At 45.2% G+C, this 19,978-nt stretch overlaps 1 protein-coding gene across 1 annotated transcript in view; it reads right to left on the bottom strand.

Annotated features, from left to right (window-relative positions):
• The window catches only part of crocc (ciliary rootlet coiled-coil, rootletin), a gene marked incomplete at its 5' end in the record, with an annotated part of 28,502 nt that overhangs the window by 1,846 nt on the left and 6,678 nt on the right, over window positions 1-19,978 (bottom strand). The window contains 23 exons of the mRNA XM_080728921.1: window positions 2,788-2,919; window positions 3,720-3,920; window positions 4,536-4,685; window positions 5,378-5,602; window positions 6,092-6,307; window positions 7,053-7,216; window positions 9,825-9,945; window positions 10,676-10,839; window positions 11,012-11,465; window positions 11,974-12,141; window positions 12,380-12,539; window positions 12,716-12,954; window positions 13,129-13,272; window positions 13,762-13,896; window positions 14,614-14,793; window positions 15,296-15,465; window positions 16,204-16,331; window positions 16,824-17,017; window positions 17,267-17,497; window positions 17,905-18,051; window positions 18,224-18,368; window positions 19,145-19,327; window positions 19,517-19,716. Of these exons, the coding sequence (XP_080585047.1) occupies window positions 2,788-2,919; window positions 3,720-3,920; window positions 4,536-4,685; window positions 5,378-5,602; window positions 6,092-6,307; window positions 7,053-7,216; window positions 9,825-9,945; window positions 10,676-10,839; window positions 11,012-11,465; window positions 11,974-12,141; window positions 12,380-12,539; window positions 12,716-12,954; window positions 13,129-13,272; window positions 13,762-13,896; window positions 14,614-14,793; window positions 15,296-15,465; window positions 16,204-16,331; window positions 16,824-17,017; window positions 17,267-17,497; window positions 17,905-18,051; window positions 18,224-18,368; window positions 19,145-19,327; window positions 19,517-19,716 (4,251 nt within the window). The remainder of the gene's footprint in view (window positions 1-2,787; window positions 2,920-3,719; window positions 3,921-4,535; window positions 4,686-5,377; window positions 5,603-6,091; window positions 6,308-7,052; window positions 7,217-9,824; window positions 9,946-10,675; window positions 10,840-11,011; window positions 11,466-11,973; window positions 12,142-12,379; window positions 12,540-12,715; window positions 12,955-13,128; window positions 13,273-13,761; window positions 13,897-14,613; window positions 14,794-15,295; window positions 15,466-16,203; window positions 16,332-16,823; window positions 17,018-17,266; window positions 17,498-17,904; window positions 18,052-18,223; window positions 18,369-19,144; window positions 19,328-19,516; window positions 19,717-19,978) is intronic.

Here is a 19,978-nt window from a genome sequence, read left to right as displayed (position 1 = left end):
ACCAATATATCCCAGGCAGCTTTGGTCTTTACATTCTTAAAATGTAATACTTGTATGCTTGTAAAAAAATCCTTCCCAAAGAGCAGTAGAACAAAGACAATACAATTCTCTTAAAGCTCAATATTTATTTTCTAACAAAAAGCAGATGTCACCAAGCAGCGCTGGATGCCCACAGGCTAGTAGTATACAAGTACAGCCATTTTGCAATGATTCCTAAACCACTTAAAAATGGAGTTACATTCGCCTGGCTGTAAATAACGTGACCGTGTCTTGAAATGGTTGGCTAGTTATGGTGCCTGTGGTTGGGGACTGAACGAAGGGAAACTCATGTATGTACCACATAAGCACATTAAAGTCTGTTTCTATGGAATGTATTTGGCATATTGAGAACACAACAGTTTTTGCTGCTTTAAATGGGGGCTTTTAGTAGCCAGAGAGTGGGGGATGACAACAGGGTCCAGACACTTCAAGTCTCTCAAGCTCTCACCTCACAAAAGGTGTAAAAACAACAGCAGCAGCTAAGAAAACACATTTCATGGCCCTAGTAAAAGCAGATCACTGTCACCAGAGAGATGGTTCTTTTCAAACAACTAGATCATTTTGTCATTGCTATCCCCTTGTTTCTCCCTGTTATTACAAGCACATTCTAAGTCTAACTAAGACCTGAGGCTGATTCCACAAATGTCTTCTGAATCCTAACAGTTTTCTGGAAAAAACAACAACAACAACAACATATTGTCGTTGTCGGGTGAAAACCTTGTATGTCCAAAACCGTTCGTTTTGCATTTTTCATTTTAAAAATGATTTAAACTAGTGAAAACTGCCGATCAGCAAGCACACAACGCCTCGCACCGCGAGGCGTTGTGTGCTTGTAGATCGGCTGTTTTCACCTCTTTTGCGCGACGGCCTTGTACGATGAAGCAGGGCTTTACTTTGCGAAAGAACATACAAATTTGAAACTTGGAGATACAAGGTTTCCACCCGACAACAACAATATGTTTATTAGCTATTTTTGAATAGCTAAAACCTAAAATGACGCAGATGCTTTCTCGGTTTTAACGGGTTTAAACAATAAAAGCATTATGACATGCTATTCCTGCATGTTTGGGAGATTGTTTTATTCCTTCCTTCCTAGAAGTTTAAGTGCCTGTGAGAGAGTTCATGTGTGTTGTGTTAGTTTTAGTGCTGTAGTTGAAACCAACTAATTAAGAGAATCAGGACTCTAACCCTAACCCAGAAGAATTCGAATCTTAATTGAGACCAAGACCATAATTGTATAAATATGTTGGTCTGATTATAGTGAGGGTTCAGAATTTACACAATGTCATGTATTTCTCTGCCAATATTTCAAAGGGAAAAACTCAGTAATCAAAGTGAATTAATACTGAGTCCTGTGAAGATGTTGCCTGGCTCCAGACCATAGACCCGCCCACTCTCTGAGCGGACTTAGCGCTGAGTCTGAAATCAGGCTAGTGAAGATGAGAAGATCTTTCTGTTACAGCTTCTGGATACAAACAGTAGACATCAATATAATAGTCAATCGAAACATTGACACGATTAAATCTTAGAAATGGAATAATCTGTGGTTTGCCATTTGCAACTTCAAAATATTAATGCTCATCTTTGTTGCATATTTATAAAATGAAAAGTTATGTTTTTTATTGCTGTGTAAACATATTAGCCTGATCAATTTCCCTGGTGGGCAGAGACAATTCCTTTAAAGGAGACATCCAGACCAAAACACATATAGTGTTAAATCTGCCTTTTATCATACCCCTTCATACCTGCTTTAGTCGATTTTTTTCATAGCTGCCCCTGTTGCTAGATTTCGGCTGCCCCTGTTGCTAGATTTCGCGGGCTCTCTCATAACTAACACAGTGGATTGTCCTTAGGCTAGTGCGGTCATTTCTTGAGCTTCAAAGTTAGTATTTTTTTATTGGATTGTGTTTACACAACGTGCTGAGACGAACCACACCGCTGTTTTGACCTCACAGGCACCCTTACTTTTTCAAACAGACCCCTCCCTCCCTCCCTTTCTAGCCTCTCCTCTCCCTGCTCTGGTGCAGAGCAGAAGCCATTTGACAAGTAAGGGTGCCTGTGAGGTCAAAACAGCGGTTTGGTTGATCTCAGAACGTTGTGTAAACACAATCCAATAAAAAAATACTAACTTTGAAGCTGAAGAAATTACCGCACTAGCCTAAGGACAATCCACTGTGTTAGTTATGAGAGAGCCTGCGAAATCTAGCAACAGGGGCAGCCGAAATCTAGCAACAGGGGCAGCTATGAAAAAAATCAACTAAAGCAGGTATGAAGGGGTATGATAAAAGGAAGATTTAACCCTATATGTGTTTTGGTCTGGATGTCTCCTTTAAAGTTTTATCCCACTATTTTTGTAACTCATCTTTTTCACCCGGTGTCAATTATCTAATGTAATCCTGGGCGCTACTCTCCCTCTGCCAACCTGGACTGACCTCCTGCTTCCTTCGATGCATGAGGAGTTCAAGTTGCTTCTTTTCACCTGACAGGGGGGAGTTTCCCCTGCTGGACTTAGCACTTGGAATGAACCTATTATTCCAAACAGTTAATTTCCCCTCCATCAGGCACGCCGGCTGGCCAGAGGGAGGCAGTATAGAGACCAGGATTACAGCATGTTTTTGTGAGGGTACATACCCTCACAAAACGGGGAGAAGATGCAAACTCCACAAAGAAAGGCCCTTTCGCCAACCTCAACCCTGTAGTACAGCCCAAGTACTACAGCAGTGTCAGTCAAATGCTCCTTCTTCCCACCTGCAGCAGTGCAATCTGTTGTTGAGCTTCTTGTAATTCCTGCTCAGCTGTGTTCAGAGAGCGATCCAAGCGGCTCCTCTCTGCAGAGAGACGCATGCTGCCTTCCTCCGTCTTCAGCTTCTGACGTTCAATCTAAAAAGGACGATACAGTACAGTCCCGCATGAACAGAGGAGGAGGATGGCGGGGTAAACCACATGTTGCACGGGATTAAGCACATAAAGCACATACAGTACATCTTGTGTGGCCTGTCTGTACATAACAGACGTGTACTGTAGGTACGCCCAGTAATTATAATTATAATTTATAGTCCCCACTCCTTGGGGTGTTTTTGTCATTGTATACGTATATATATTTAAATATTATAATAATATTGAATTGCATTTTTATAGCACTTTTCCAAGTACTCAAAGCACTTTACAATGGTTTATTCATTCATACATTGGGAGGGGAAGCGGCGAACAGTCGACGCCAGCGTCCTCACTTCCCACATTCACACACCAATGGTGGCAAGCTTGCACCGACCGACTCATTGGAGGCAAAGTGGGGTTCAATGTCTTGCCCAAGGACACTTCGACAAGTGGACAGGAGGAGCCGGGATTCGAACCGCCGACACATGAATAATTGGACAACCTTCTCTGCCTCCTGAGCCACAACCGCCCCAATATATATGCATACAAGTGAAATATGTCCTCTGCATTTATCCATCCTAGGAGCAGTAAGCAGCCATTCTACGGCACTCGTGAAGCAATTAGGGGTTAAGAGTCTCAGGGACAAACATCGAAACATTGCTGGCCTGGACTGGAATCAAACATGAGACAACGGCTCACTCACCAAAAAGATGACATTTGTACTAGATTTGCATAGGAGTTAAATTACATTGTGTGCATTGATTCTACGTCTTCAATTCTATTCAATTTCAATTGTTCCCCACCTTATCCAGTGTGCTCCTCAGTGCGTTCTTATCTTTCTCCAGCCTGACTGCCTGTCTCTCGGCGTCCTTCTTCTCGGTCTCCAGCATGGCTACAGCTCTCTGCAGTGCACGCAGTCTCTCCTCCGCAGACGCCCGTTCCACCAGGGACGACTTGGCACCGCGCTGGGCTTCCGCGAGGGTGGCCGAACGCTGCTGCAGAGCCTATATATGATACAGCATGGTTCCCCAATTAGTTTTCCCCAAGGGCCGAATTATGTCTAGGGTACCAAGCCGAGGGCCACAACATTGCAGGGGGCGATGCCGGCGTTCCCGCTACTCCAGCGACAGTTCAGATATCGTCATTGTCAGGTGAAAATCTTGTATGTCCAAAACCGTTTGTTTTGCATTTATCATTTTGAAAATGATTTAAACTAGTGAAAACAGCAGATCTATCGCGCGGCACACATCGCGAGGCGTTGTGTGCTTGTAGATCTGCTGTTTTCACTACTTTTGTGCGACGGCCTTGTATGATGAAGCAGGGCTTTACTTTGCGAAAGAACATACAAATTTGGAGATAAAAGGTTTCCACCCGACAACAACGATATACTAGTGCTGTTGCTGCTCTTATACCACCATTATTACTGGGGTTGGTGAGGGTCAGACAGTAGCCCCCCGCGGGCCGCAAATGGCCCGTGGGCCGCCTATTGGGGAACCCTGTGATACAGCATCGAAGGACGTCGCACAGAGTTGGTTCAAGGAGCACACACAACAATAAAACAGCTAAGATGGATGGAAAACAATACTGATTATGATCGTAAGGTTCTCTCTCTCCTTCACCTCTTGAGTGCTGTTGAGCTCGGCCTCCAGCTCCTCTCGTCTCAGCTCACTCTGGTTCAGCTCGCACTGCAGGCTCTGCACGCGCTCAGTAATGGTAGCGATGTGTCTCTTCCCTTCCATCAAGGACACCTGTACTTCATCCATCCGTTCCTGAACAGCACAGAGGAATTGTTTCATCAACCGCCATCTTATTAGCAATGGTCTCTTAATTTAGGCCTAGAATTATTGAATGCTTTTTAACCAGTGAAAAATAGCAGATATACAAGCTCACAGCGCGGCACCAAGTGCCGCGCTGCGAGCTTGTAGATCTGCTATTTTTTTTAAAGTCGTGAAAATGTGTGCTAATCTTTGAATATATGTATTTTCAAAGCAAACGTTTCTAACTCAAATTTTGCTTCTGGGTGGTCCCTGGAACTAAATATTTTGAGATGGGGGTCCGTGGCCAAATAAATATCATTTTGGGGGTCCTTCACATGAAAAGGTTTGAGAACCACTGACATAGTAGAGTCTCTCAAGAACAGACTAACTGAGCTCCATTTAAGTGAAAAGGACCTTTTCTTTAACGATGGCTGGCCAGATTGCTGACATAGAAACATTAAAAAATCTTAGAAGGATTCAAAAGACACTTATAGAATCGGGTCAAAATTCAAATTTTCACGATTTTTCAAAAATAGCAGATCTACAAGCTCGCAGCGCGGCACTCGGTGCCGCGCTGTGAGGTTGTATATCTGCTATTTTTCAATAGTTAAAGCATAAAATAATGATACACAATAATGTGTACCCGTTCTAAATGGGTTAAGGGTAATTATTTCATACTTCGTCCCCAGCTCTTTCTCACCAACCTGCAGTAGTCTCCTGTCCTGCTCTGCCACACTCAGAGTCTTCTGCAGGGTGGCCAGGCGGCCCTGGGTGCTGCTGTGAGCGGCCGAGGCCTCCTGCAGGTTCTGGTTCAGGCTCTGGTTCCTCTCTTTAAGGAACGACTCACTCTCCTGAGCCTTGACCAGAGACTGGCTCAACCTCTCCGCCTCTCTCTGGAGCAAAGCCACGTGGCTTTCTCCTTCCGCCACCTGAGATATGATACAAATTAATTAACGTAGAAATCACAAAATATTATTATAAACCCCCACAACATTTTCATAGATTTCATAGTTTCATTGTTTGACAGCACAATCAGCATTGTATTTTGGATTCATGTCAATTTGTGTTTTCAGATATTTAACCACTTGAACCGTAAATAAACTTGACATTTCACTCTGTACTTAGTCTGCTCTTTTTACCCTCTAGTCTACACCAAACCTCTTTGCCGAGCTTGTAGATCAGCTATTTTTGGCTAAAGTTCTCAGAATATGGACAAAGATTTGGAGGACCCCCTATAGTAACTCTGAGGACCCCCTAGGGGTCCCGGACCCCCTGCTGAAGACACCTGTTATAGACCAATGGTTTTCAACCCTTGCCCCTCGGCATTTGAGCTTTTGCCACGGACAAGACCAAGTCTTTGCCACGGACACATTTGTCCGTGTGCGGACATATTGATGACCCCTGTGCCCGCTGTGTACCTGCTTGAGCAGGGAGTCATGACGCTGCTGTGAAGCCTGGCTGTCAGCCTCTCTGTCGCCCAGGCTCAGCTTGGTCCGCTGCAGTTCCCCCTCCAGACTGCGCCTCCCCAGCTCCACCCTGGTGCCCCGAGCCTCCGCCGCCTCCAGGGCCTCGCGCAGACGCCTCCTCTCCGCCTCCAGGCGCATCTCGGCGGCGCGTTGCTTATTCAACTGCTCCTGCAGAGAGAGAGAGACACAGCAGCAGCAGCAGGGAGAGAGAGAGGGAGATGTTTGAAACCATTTCACGTATCATTTTTCCCCAGTGTTGTGGCAAATCATTTATCGCATGATGACCGTGCTGCTTGCCCCAAAATCAAGTGCTTTAAGTTACATTTAAGTATACAGTTGGGCCAGCGGATAGTCTGGTTCTCTAATGAGGATTCAGGGTTTGGAACTCCAAACACAGACGGTCCACAAACACTGTCACTAAGCAGCCAGACAGACATAAACTACACACAGTTGATCTATAGCTGGCTGCCGTCCATCTATCTGAATACTATACACCTTTCAATTCAAGGGTTTCTTCCCCTTCTTACCTCATACAACCATTTGAATCTTTTCAACGCCCCCTCTCCCTTTCCCTTCACATTTTGCCAACCAAATCCCTCTCTCTCTCTTTGAATGGTCACTCTTCTACACTACAGTATGTCCATGCTCCCCCTGTTGTCCAAAAAGGTGAAATGTCTCTGGACTCACTGAATGGAGCTGGAGCTCAATTAGAAAACTAGACATATGGAGAGTTGACATGGGATGTCACATTTTTTGTTTGCAGCATCTGTTGTTATTGCAGTCACCCGCCATTTTGTTCTGTTCACTCACGCAGCACCGCTGAGTGCTGGCATATGGTAGCGTCGTTGTACAGTGCGTACGCACGTGTGTGTTCACACTTCACACACACACACCAGCGGGCGGGCATCTGTACCTGTGTTTGTTTCTTATCCGTCTCAGCCGCTTGCAGTGCTCTCTCCAGATCCTTGATTCTGTCGGTGAGCGAGCGCCGCTCTCTGTCTCCTCTCCTCACAGCCTCCTCCTGCTGCTGGAGCAGTGTCTGGGTGGCGCTCAGACGCCCGTCCACACCACGCTTCCCTGGATGGACAGAGATCAGCACACACACACACACACACACACACACACACACACACACACACACACACACACACACACACACACACACACACACACACACACACACACACACACACACACACACACACACGTTGAATACGTTTTCATTTAGTTTTTTTATCATATTTTAGTCATGTGGATGGTTTTTGAGCGGTGGTCACAACGCTCCTATACGTGGCCGTGTGTGTGGGTATGTCTCCGTGTCTGTCTGTCTGTCTGTCTGTAGCCTGTCAGTACCTTTTTTGACCACACATGTTAAGGGAGGGGCGCTGTTGTTCAGGCCAGACCAGACACACACACACACACACACACACACACACACACACACACACACACACACACACACACACACACACACACACACACACACAGGGGGGAAGGGGGGGGGGGGGAACCACCGCTCAGTTCACACGGGTGTGATTTTTTGATTCAGTCTAGTTTTAGTCGACTGATTCAGTCAGATAAATCTACAGTTGATTTTGACAAAAATGTATTTTGGCGGGCCTTGATGGCGTCATAATGGCTGATTTTGCACTTGGTTGCATGCTGAAAAATTTTGAAAATAGCTGATCTGCGAGGCGTTGTGAGCTTGTAGATCTGCTATTTTTAAAGCACAACCAAACATTAAATTACTTGTCTTGTAGTTCTACTGGATCTCTTCTCCACTAGTCCCTCCCTAACATTGTGGTCTAGTTTTTATTTGTTGACAAAATTATCAATATATTTAGTCTTAGTTTTAGTCATCATAGCTTAGTCTTTTTTTTTGTTTTCATCAGTGAAAAAAAAGGTAGTCGATGAACATTTTTCTTATAGTTTTAGTCAACAAAATTAACACTGAAACACAGACACACACACATTGAAAGATCAGGCAGGACACCAAAGGCACAGTGTCAGGGGTAGAGAAACGTCATTAGAACACGGAGGGTTCCCAAAGGATTCCCAGTTCGAATCCGGGCTCCCCCAGAGTTAGTGTCAAAGAGTCCATGATCAAGACTCTGAACCCCTAGTTTCTCCCGGTGAGCAGGTTGGTGCCTTGCATGGTTTCCTCCACCATTAGTCCATGGGCCAGACGGATTGTCGGTATCAAAAAGGTGGCAAAGGTTACCATGCATTTTTGAAAAGCTCTATATCTGTAGATTATATTTTGGTATGATAACTCTTTCTTAGACACAGCTAAATTGGTGTTATCAGCCTCTAGAGGTGGTGTCCCATTAACATTACATTACAGGAAAAAAGCTAAAAAAAAAATAATCTGCTTTTAGTAGCATAAGAGGGGTCAAACTAGGGGGTTTTCATGATGCCGAATCCATTGCAAGCATCTGTTTTGCACAAAAAACATTCCTTGGGCTATAAATGGCCTCAGAAGGCGATGCATGTATGGGTGTGCATTCATGTTAGTCGGAGGCCTTAGGGTTTTATTTCTCATGCTAATCAGTCTAAAAGCGCCAAATTTTGCACAGATGTAGCCCAGGGCATGCTCTAATGATTTAGCTAGGGCGCCCGAGTCGGTGACCTTCGGGCTCCAGAAAACATCCACAAAACTCTGAAAAGTGATGACTCATCACTTTTCATCACTAAACCATTGTTTGTCTGGAGCTGTGTCGACCCCGAAGGTCACCGACTCGGGCGCCCAAGCTAAATCATTAGAGCATGCCCTGGGCTACAAAATTTGGCGCTTTTAGACTGATTAGCACGAGAAATAAAACCCTAAGGCCTCTGACTAACATGAATGCACACCCATACATGCATCGTTTTCTGAGGCCATTTATAGCCCAAGGAATGTTTTCTGTGCAAAACAAATGCTTGCAATGGATTCGGCATCATGACAAACCCCTAGTTTGACCCCTCTTATGCTACTAAAAGCAGATAATTTTTTTTAGCTTTTTTTCCCTGTAATGTAAAGTTAATGGGACACCAACTCCAGCGGCTGATAACACCAATTTAGCTGTGTCTAAGAAAGGGTTATCATACTAAAATATAATCTACAGATATAGAGCTTTTCAAAAATGCATGGTAACCTTTGCCACCTTTTTGATACCGACAACCCGTCTGGCCCATGGACTACATTGGTGTATGAATGTGTGTGTGAATGGGTGAATGTAAAGCACAATCTATGTAAAGCGCCTTGGATAAAGGCGCTATACAAATGCACCATTTACCATTTCTTTTGAGAGTTTGTTTGCATCTAGAGAGAGAAAATCATTAAATCGTGGCTATCGGCCTAAAGCTTGTATCTCCATATTTCAACTTTTTAGATTTTGTTTGTTAATAATGCCCTAACTGCGTCACATTACTGCGTCACACAAAAGTATAAAAAATAGCCGATCTGCAGGCTCACAAAACATCATGATGTGACACGTTGTAATATTGTACATCTACTATTTTATATTTAACTATATTTAAAATATTTAATGAAAAGTCTTAACAAGACTAATTAATAACTATACACCGGATCTATCTGAACAGAGGTTCTTTTGTCCATCCTGAAAGATTTTACAGTTTTCGACTGACAGGATTTCCACCCGCCGGCAATGAAATGAATGAGATTGGTCAATAAAACACTTCTAACCTTCTTGGCATTCCTGCAAGGAGTTCTGTAGCTGAGTAAGACGGTTCTGAGCCGAGTCCTTCTCTCCGCTCACCTCCTCCAGCTCTCGTTGCAGAGCCCCTAACTGGCATCGGGCATCGTCCTGTAAAAACCATTTGGAACCAAACACTTGAATTATAAACAAACAAAATGTTTTTCTTCCAGTGAAACTGCACTGTGCCGGTGTCATCAATATGTCCATACACAGACAAATGTGTCTGTGGCTAGACTTGGCCTTGTCCGTGGCCACAATTACTGAATGTTAACCCATTTAGGCCTAGGAGTATTGACTACTTTAACCATTGAAAAATAGCAGATATACAAGCTCACAGCGCGGCACCGAGTGCCGCGCTGCGAGCTTGTAGATCTGCTATTTTTGAAAAATCATGATTTTTTTTTTGCAAGTCTTTGAATATATCTATTTAAAAGCGAACATTTGTAAATCAAATATTTGCTTCTGGGGGGTCCCTGGGACAACATATTTTTGAGATGGGGGTCCGTGGCCAAATACCTGTAATTTTGGGGGTCCTTGACATGAAAAAGTTTGAGAACCACTGATTTAGAAGAAGGATTTAGAAGTCGGGTCAAAGATCGGGTCAAAGATATTCATAGACTTGCACACATTTTCACGATTTTTCAAAAATAGCAGATCTACAAGCTCGCAGCGCGGCACTCGGTGCCGCGCTGTGAGCTTGTATATCTGCTATTTTTCTAAGGTTAAAGCATACAATAGTGGTTAAAGTGGTTAAAATCTAACGCGACTCGGGCGCGTTCCAGGTATTTGAGAGTTAAGTCTCCAGGTTTTCTTCAGAATATGTATGGCACTGCATTACCCGGTCTCTCTGGGCGTCTCGTAGCTCTTGGAGGAAGTCTCTCAGGCCGCTTCGCAGAGTCTCAGGGTCAAGCTCCGGCAGAGGGAGAGGAAGGGGAGTATCGCCCCTCTCTGGAGAGAGAGCACCTGAACATAGCGTATTATCAGAGGTGCTCAACCCGATGTCTGTGGAAAAACAACATTCACAATTACACTTTATACACTACAAACTACCATAACTATCTTTATCTTATGAACAGTAACATATTGATGTCCTATTAAACCTTTGTTAGATTTTTATTATGAAAGTTATCCTAAAGTTGTTCTTAAGTGATTCTCTACATCGCTACATCGTTACCTTTCTGGGGTGACATGGAGGAGCGTAAGGGTGACATGCTGCGGTGCCGTGACATCATGCCGGGCACCAGGGACTGGGAGCCTCCTCCCCCAGGGCTCCTGCCCCTGCCTCCTCCTCCTCCACCCAGGCTGGCCCGGCCCCCGGCACCGATGCCCAGCGTCCGCGTCAGCGCCGACTGCAGGCTGCCCAGGCGGAACTCCAGCTCCCTGCGGGCGCACTCGGCCCGGGCCAGCTCGGTCTCGGTGGCGGCCAGGCGGCCCTGGGCCTCGCTCAGCTGCAGGCCGGACTGGACGGCACAGTCCTGGGACGTATGGGCCCGCAGCGCCAGGTTCCTGGCCTCGTCCTGGAGCTTCTTCTCGCAGCCGCGCGCCTCCTGCAGCTGAGTGGTGAGTTCTCTCTCACAGCCTCGCCAGCCAGACTCAGAATCCAACAGCTGCTTTTGGATCATGGTAAACTAGAAGTACACACAAAATATAGAAAGTATTACAAGAGTTCTCACACATTTTTAACAATTAGCTTTTCCCATTTCCAGGGCTATAGCAATCATTATGGTGCAATAATGAGTTATAACAGTGTGCTATCAATGCCCCGAGACAGTCCCATGACAAAAAGAACATATCTAAAAGCTAACAATGTATCACGTAGCATGTAGCATTTTACCATGTTACATCTTTCACGTAATGTTGCACAAAAACAATGTATTTTGTTGCTGTGACACAAAAGCATCAAAAGTAGCAGATCTCTGCTACTTTTGAATTTGAATCCTAAAAAGTAACAGTTTTGGACATATGAGGTTTCCACCTGACAGTGATGATATTCAAACCGTTTCCAAAACATTTCATTTCATTCATGACCGTGGGAACCCTGTATTAACAAATTAATGTGGACTCCACTACTTTTAATCAATGTGATTTCTCATTCATAAAGCTGCTTCATGGAAATGTTTTTGAATGTCTCGTCACCTCTTTCTTGATGGAGTTTCTGGCTGAATCGGCCTCCGTTAGCTTTTGCTTGAGATTGGAGATCTCCTTCACTCGCTCCTCCTCTCTCTGCTCCTCTAGTGACAGACGGGTCTGCAGCTCGGCCACCTCCATCCCTTTACGCTCCTTCTCCCCGTCCAGAACCTTCACCTGGAGCCAGGAGGAGCAAAGATCTCATCACCTGCACTCAACTCGGGTAAAACTCTCAGTTCTACAGCTGCCAAAAAGTATACACATATGTATGTTGTTTTGTTTACTGTTTAGTGAGAAAACAATGTTGCACATTAAGCTAATCATCTGGGGACCCCCCAAAATTATTTGGGGACCCCCAATATGGGAACCACTGCCTTTTGACAGGGGTATAAATAGGAGAGGCGCTTGTTCTGACCTGTCTGCGTAGCTCCTGGAGCTCCCGTCGGGCCTCGAGTCGTGACCTTTCGACCTCTCTCAGACAGCTGCGGAGCTCGCTCACCTCCTTCTGAGCCGACGACAAACTCTCCTCCAGCACCGCTACTCTCTGATCCTTCTCCTCACACTGGCGCTTCACACTGAGACGACGTGCACACACATATTATCATGACGTCACTTTAACATTATGCCCAGACAACAACATTTCGCCCATGCAGAAAATGCCCAAAACTGGGGAAATCACAATTATGTGGTTGAACCTGCAGTGCGCACCTCTTATTTCATTCAATTATATCATTTCTGTATTGGATATTACCTGATTCGCTCGGTTTCTGTGCTTCTTAATGTCTCCCTTAGCTGGACATTTGACTGGTTGAGAGTGTCTCGCTCCTTGGTGACATCGGCGAGGGTGCGTCGTAGCTCTATCCCGTCTCGTCTGCAGCCCTCTCCCGCGTCCCGGGTTTGGCTGAGGCGTCGCTCTGTGTCCAGCATGTCCCGTCTGGTCTGGTCTCTGCTCTCCTCGCTGGCTGCCAGAGCACCTCGGCATTGCTCTAACTGGAAGGAAGAGCAAGAGGAAGAGAACCAAGTCAATTCAACACAGAATTAATCAGAACATGTTGTGTGTTGTTTCTTTTCTACGTGGTCTCTTTTTCACATATTCCTACAGTCCATACACTGCAAAATCCTCAGGGTTTTTTGGGTCAATTTGTACGCGCTAGGATGTTCTACCTCTCTGAGAGCGACATCAGCTCGAGTCTGTAGTTCAGCACAGGTTTCCCGGAGACTGTGTAGGCTCCTCTCGTGAACACCGGCTGCATCCTCCAGCTGAGAACTTAGCTCTTGTAGCTCGCTGGTCAGAGCGCCAACTCTGGTCTGGAGGTTAAAAAAACACACAACATAATGTATGATGTCATGCCAACAACAAAGGACAGAGGGAAACGCTTTAAAACACTGACTGGTTTTGAGGGGGTCCACAGCAAAGTGAGTAATAGAAGCTAAATGGACCCATACGGATCTGTAACTGTGGGAGTGTACAAATGGAACCAAATGTCTCCTTTGGAACACTCTCAAGAGTTAAATCTGAGACACTGGTTTTACAGACTCAGTGTAGATTGGGGTCCCAAGAACCAAAAAGGTTTTATTTATGTCACTAACTTGTCACTTAACTAAAATACATATTCACATTTCTAGTTATTTCTCACGTACCCCCTGCAGTACCTCTGCGTAGAAGAAATAATATAATAATACAAATAATAAATATATACAGTATAAAACGGGGGTCAATAGCCTAATGTATCAAACTGTGGTAAATTGAACTGAACTAGGTTGAGAACCACTGCTCTAACAGACAGACATCATTACCCGCTCCTGCTCTTTGTAATGAGCTGCTTCTCTGGCAGTCCTCTCCGCCTCCAGGGCTACAGTGGACAGCTCAGCCTGCAGGGTGGACACCCTGTCCGACAGAAGGGCTTTCTCCGCCTCCTTAAGGGAAAGGGCCTATGGGGAGAGAAGAAAGACATTCTGTTAGTCCTAATAAAAGCAGACAAATTGCTGTGTTAAACGTACTATTATGGCTATAATTGTGGTTATATTCATGAATGTTGATAACGTATTGATAAAATAAAGACTCAGTAGTAAAACGGTTATATATATATATATATATATATATATTAAGGCTGGGACTTTAACTGATTAATTGCGATTAATTAATTACAGAAAATTAACGCGATTAAAAAAATGTACGCATTTTAATCGCACTTAGTTTTTGCACCACAGAACCTTCAGTTTTGGGGGCATACCGATCATAGCGATGCACCAACCAAGAAGAGACGGCAAACGCAAAGGGAGAAGTAGCCGATCAGAGCGCTTTGCTTGGCCCAGTGGATGCGAAATTTAGATTTAAAAAGCTCACTCGTTGATTCACTCGTACAACAAAATGTGTTTTACTTTAAAAAATGCTTCTCAGGTCAAATATCGATGTGCGATTAAAATGCGATTAATTGCGATTAATTAATCACAGAGCCTGTAATTAATTAGATTAAAAATTGTAATCGCATCCCAGCCCTAATATATATATATGGATATATATATATATATGGATATGGATATGGTGGCTACAGTATGATGAGGAGTAATGCAGACATTGTATACGGTATTGTCGGCTACACAACAGCACATCTCTCTCTCAGAACCTGGGACGCAGTTCAGACAGACCTGTTGTTTCTCCGTCTCGGCCTGTAGGAGACACTGGTCTCTGTCATGGTGGAGGCTCCGGAGTTCGTCCCGCAGTAGCTCCCTGTCTCTCTCCACTCTGAGGAGCTGCTCTTCAAAGTCCTCCCTGAGCTTCCGCAACGCCCCCTCGTGCTCGGCCAAGAGGGTGTGGCGCAGGACCTCCTGTGGAACATGACGGCCAAGTCAAATCAACAGTCACAGCCCCAACATCCAACCTTTAACCACTTTAAGCCCTTTAAGACCTGAGGCCGATACTACAAATACTCAAACTTTTCCATGTCAAGGACCCCCAAAATGATATGTCAAGGATGTCAAGAACCCCCAAAATGATATGTATTTGGCCGCTGACCCCCATCACAAAATATTTTGTTCCAGGTACCCCCAGAAGCAAATATTTGAGTTTTAAAATGTTTGCTTTGGCCTAGGACGCCAGCCTTGTGGTTCCTGGCACCCCTAGGCTGCAATGCCAGCCTGACAGTGTCGCGTTCCCGACGATCTTTGCTGCGTGTCACTCCCTATATCTCTCCCCATTTCCTATCAGTCTACTGTCCTATCAATAAAGGCATAAAAGCCCCCAAAAATTAATATTTCTGGAGTCTCTGAAAGCTCTCTGGAGTTCCGCCTGGGCACGCAAAGTAGTAACAGTGCAAATGAAAATTCTCACCTTTTCTGAGGCCAATCTCTCCACCTCCTCCTGGTTGTCAGAGATGGCTTTCTGTATGGTCAGCTGGGCCTCTAGCTGGGCAGCGATCAGCGCCTGAGCCAGAGACTCTCTCTCCCTCTCATTCTGGGAGAGCAGGTTCTCCCCGTCCACACGCACACGCTTCAGTTCCGCTGCAAGTGCCATAACAAAGAGACAATCACACAACCAAACAGCCAGACTTTGAGTATTCTCTTGTTATTCTCTTTTGCATTGGGGGGGAATGATCTTTGCCAGGACATGCTATAGTTAGGTCAAAATAAATGGATCAATTCTCGTCATCTAATTTATACTGTGACGTACAATGCCCTTGAAAGTTATTGTCTGGCTATTGTCAGGAGTAAAGTTTCTGGCCACCACTGCAGAAACTAGGTGTTTGAATCTTCTGTGGTGCATCTGTCTTTTAGGGCAGTCTCAACAAAAACGTGGAAAGCCAGGTGATGAGCGTAATCTCTGTCACTGCACTAGCGACTCCTGCTGGGTGGTTATGGTACCTGTTCAGTGGGGAGCTGTGGGGAGTGTGTGTGTGTGTGTGTGTGTGTGTGTGTGTGTGTGTGTGTGTGTGTGTGTGTGTGTGTGTGTGTGTGTGTGTGTGTGTGTGTGTGTGTGTGTGTGTGTGTGTGTGTGTGTGTGTGTGTGTGTGTGTGTACCTAAAAAATCTATCTGTTATTGTTTGCAAGCAATACTGTTATTAGGCTTAACCCTTTGCTGTCAATCTTATTTAATTCAGTCCTCTGTTCATCTTCTTCCATCCTTTTTATTTTAGGGGGGGGGGGCGTTCATCACTTACCTTTGATTCATACAGTACTTGTTGCGTGACACCTACGCGCAACTAAGTACTGTATAACCCAGGCTTAATTTATTCCGCTCACCTGTTGCATTCTCACTGCGGAGCCGAAGACTCTGGGTCTCTGTTTCCAGCTGCTCTCTGCGAGACTCCACCTGAGCCAGCTGCTGCTGCACCTCAAACAGACTGGTCTCCAGGGACTCCCGCTCGGACCTGCACACGTAGGGAGTAGAGTTGGATGCTGACGGAAATGGAAGTGGATGTGTGGGATGCAGCACAAAGTGAACTTTACTCAGGTATCTGGTTTGTCGCTGTCTGGCCTTCCTAGCCCGTGTTATTAAAGAAAAAGGGCGACAATAGCCAAAACTCATTCAAAATGGCCTTTTTCAAGATGTTTTGGCCATTATCTTTCGAACGGAAGGTCCAATCTGCTCAGTTCAAAGCTTGTTAGATACGGACACCAAGGGCATAACGACACATGTTCGGGTTTTTGGGCCTAAAAGAAGGTAATTATTCAGGCCGGACCGAGCCTCGGGCCGGCCCAGTAGGGCCCAGTTAGGGCCAGGACTTAATTTTCAGGCCTGTTGAGAACTCTAGTAGGGAGACAAACACTGATAACACAAATTATCAGAAAGCCTTACTCATGTACACACACGCACTCACTCACACACACACACACACACAGGCATGCGCGCACACACACACCTGAATGCGGTCAGTTCCTCTGTCAGCATGGCGTTCTCCCTCTCAGATGCAGTCAACTGGACAACCAGTGCGGCCTTCTCTCTGGCCAGCTCTGAGCGGCCGCGGCCGACCTCTTCTAAGGTGACTCCTTGTCGCTGGCCCTCTCCCCTGACCATGCCCAGTTCTGACCCCAGAGAGCTCACCTCGCCACACAGCTGCTCAAAAAAACGATAAGAGGTGAAACTAGTAGAAAGGTCCACGCAGTAAAATCACCTGTAAGGGTCATTGGTTTTACACTTTCAGAATGTGTACACGGAAGTGGAGTTAAAGGGATAGTTCACCCATAAAATATCCTTTTTTCTATCGATTGCTCACCTCATGGATATTTTTTTTAGTTTTTGTTGCATTCCTAAGACAAACATGGAGGAGTGTTTAAACGATGAAGATGTCATAATGTAGAATACCTGCGTGATCTTATCCTGTAGTTTAAGTCTCTCTGCCCTGAGACTGTGGAGCTCCGCCTCCGCCCCGACCCTGCTCTGCTCAGAGTCCTGCAGTGATTGGTGGAGGGCGATGCGGGCGGAGTCCAGCTCCAGCCGGTCCTGCTCCACTCGGACCAGCTCGTCTCTGATGGTCAGCCTGTCCTGCTCCGCCTCCCGCTTCTGGATCTGCAGAAGGGCCTTCTCCTCCTCCAGCTAGTGTTGATTTTGACAGAGAATTTTGATTTAATTTTAGACATAGTCTTTTGAATAACATTTTAATTTTGTTTTAGTCATATTTTAGTCATCTGAAATGTTTTAGTTTTAGTCTAGTTTTAGTTGACTAAATACCATAATATTTTAATTTACTAAATCTACAGTTGAATTAGTGGACTAAAATGTATTTTGGCAGGCCTTGATGGCGTCGTAATGACGGATTTTACAAACGACTTGTCTTTTAGTTCTACTGGATCTCTTCTCCACTAATCCCTCCATAACATTAGTAGTAGTGGACAAACATAATTTTCGTTTTAGTCAACGAAATCAACACTAGGTTGAGAAAGGGACTGGAGACGTTCATATGGACAGGGCATATACTTCATATACTCATGAAATAGCCTTACCTGGATGATGATGGCGTTAAGGTCAGCTTTGTCCTGAGCCAGGCCTTCATTCATGCCACCCATTTTGGCCAGAGAGTCCCTGAGAGACGCCTCCTCCGACTGGAACTTATTAACCATCAGGGTTAGTTCTGAATTATTGCTTTCAGCCTAGAGAGGAGGATGACATGTACAGGAGCCACAAAATCAGAAGAACGCAAAGAATGTATTTTCTTCCAAATTAGCTACAAGCTAAACATTTTGAAAACAGGACCAAGACAAAGCAAGAGTGTTGCAACCCCTCCTGGCATCCATCCTGATGCCGGTTTTGACATTTCCTCACCCGAGCAAGTGCTTCAGAGAGCTGGGTCTTCTCTCCCTCTAGCAGCTGCCTCTCAACCTCCAGCTGTTGGTGAATCTCCCTCACTGCAGACAGCTCCCCACGTTGGGAAGAGGATCGACTCTCACTCTGATCCCGCTGCTTCTGACTGGGAAGAAAATGTACAGTATTACATTTTTTTTAAAGATCTTTTTGGGGCTTAAAATCCTAATCATAAAAAAACTTTATTGTGTATTGGAGATGGACAGGAAACAGGGAGAGAGAGATGGGGAGAGACATGCAGCAAAGATCGTCAGGGACGGGACTCTTAGAGCCTAAGAGCCCGGACCACTAGGCCAGCAGTCCAGGCCACAATAGCAGCATTGAACCTTTAAAAATACTCCAAAGACATTGCATATGCAAAACAAATAAGCTTACAAAACAGGATGCTATGGCAGATCTGTGACACCAGTTTGAATGATGGAGGGGCCAAAGTGGCAAGAATCAAAGGAGGATGTTGAGTTACATTATTTATTTGACTAGTTGTCTAGTATCATCTTTGGAGAACTGCAGGGTTGTGGTCACCTGAACATCTACTATATGTGAGAATGTGGATTGTCCATTTTTTCTGAGCGGTGCCAACATCTGGCTTTGTCCGGGCTCTGAAGCGTGGTCTACATCTTGGCACAAATCGCCCAAAGTTTGTTGTACGCCCTAAGTCCAGGCTCTAAAGCGTGGCCTAAATCTGGCCTACATCTTGGCACAAATCGCTAACGTTGTTGTACGCCCAGGGTCACATTGGCCGAGCTTCGTGGGACGCTTAATGAAATGAACTCAGAAATAGCACCGCTCACTTCACACTGGGTGTGATATTTATTTATTGGAGGTTTATAAATCCCCCCATGCATGCCATTCACCGATTTAGCCACACTTTTGTCTACTTACAGTGTCTGAGTCTCAGCCTTGGCCCAGTCCCTCTCTTGAATAGCAGCCTCTTTCTCCTCCCTCTCGTGATCGCGCTCCCTCTGTGCAGATGTCACCGCCAGCTGCAGCTTCTCACAGTCCATCTGGAGGATGTGGGCGCTGCTCTGTGCTGCCTGGGTCACCTTCTCTAGGCTCGCCTTCTCGCTGGGAGATGCATAATGGAAGGACATGAGACACGAGTTACAAAATATGTGCCAAGGATAGTACTACTACTGAGGATACACAATTTAATAATATACTGTATATTAATCATTTGACACTAGAGGATTCAGGAGAATTTATAACTACAACCATTAGTTTGTCGTTACTACACTGATGTAAGTATCCATTTACCTGGCCAGTGCATCTCTCTCCTGCCTGATGCGTTCCCGTTCTCTCTGTGTGGTCTCCCTCTCTCTTTGTGCAGCGTCCCTCTCTCCCTGCAACGCTTGGTTGCGCTGTTCCGTGTCCCTCTTGGCTGATTCGGCTTCTGTTAGCTGCCTGCGCAACTGTTGAACCGACGACTGAGCAGAGAATAAACGTCCTCGAACATCCTGGGATCAAAAAACAGAAATCAGTACAGTAAATAATTGAATTGAAAAGTAAACCGACTATTATTTGCACTATTATTTGAATGCAAACAGTGGTTATTTGCATTCAACAGCAGACTCTAAACAGGAATATGTGGTAAAGGTGATGTATGTTAGTTGTTAGGCATTGGCATCAGATAAATAAATGATTATAAAATATGAGGACGCGGGCACTACTCAAGTTTCTAATCTAGACAATGTATTTTACAGCCAGAGGGGTTACCGG

Source organism: Nannobrachium achirus, assembly GCF_963921795.1.
Source record: "Nannobrachium achirus genome assembly, chromosome: 6".
Lineage (NCBI taxonomy): Eukaryota > Metazoa > Chordata > Actinopteri > Myctophiformes > Myctophidae > Nannobrachium > Nannobrachium achirus.
Note: the sequence above shows the minus strand (reverse complement) of the source record. Positions and strands in the feature narration are given on the sequence as shown.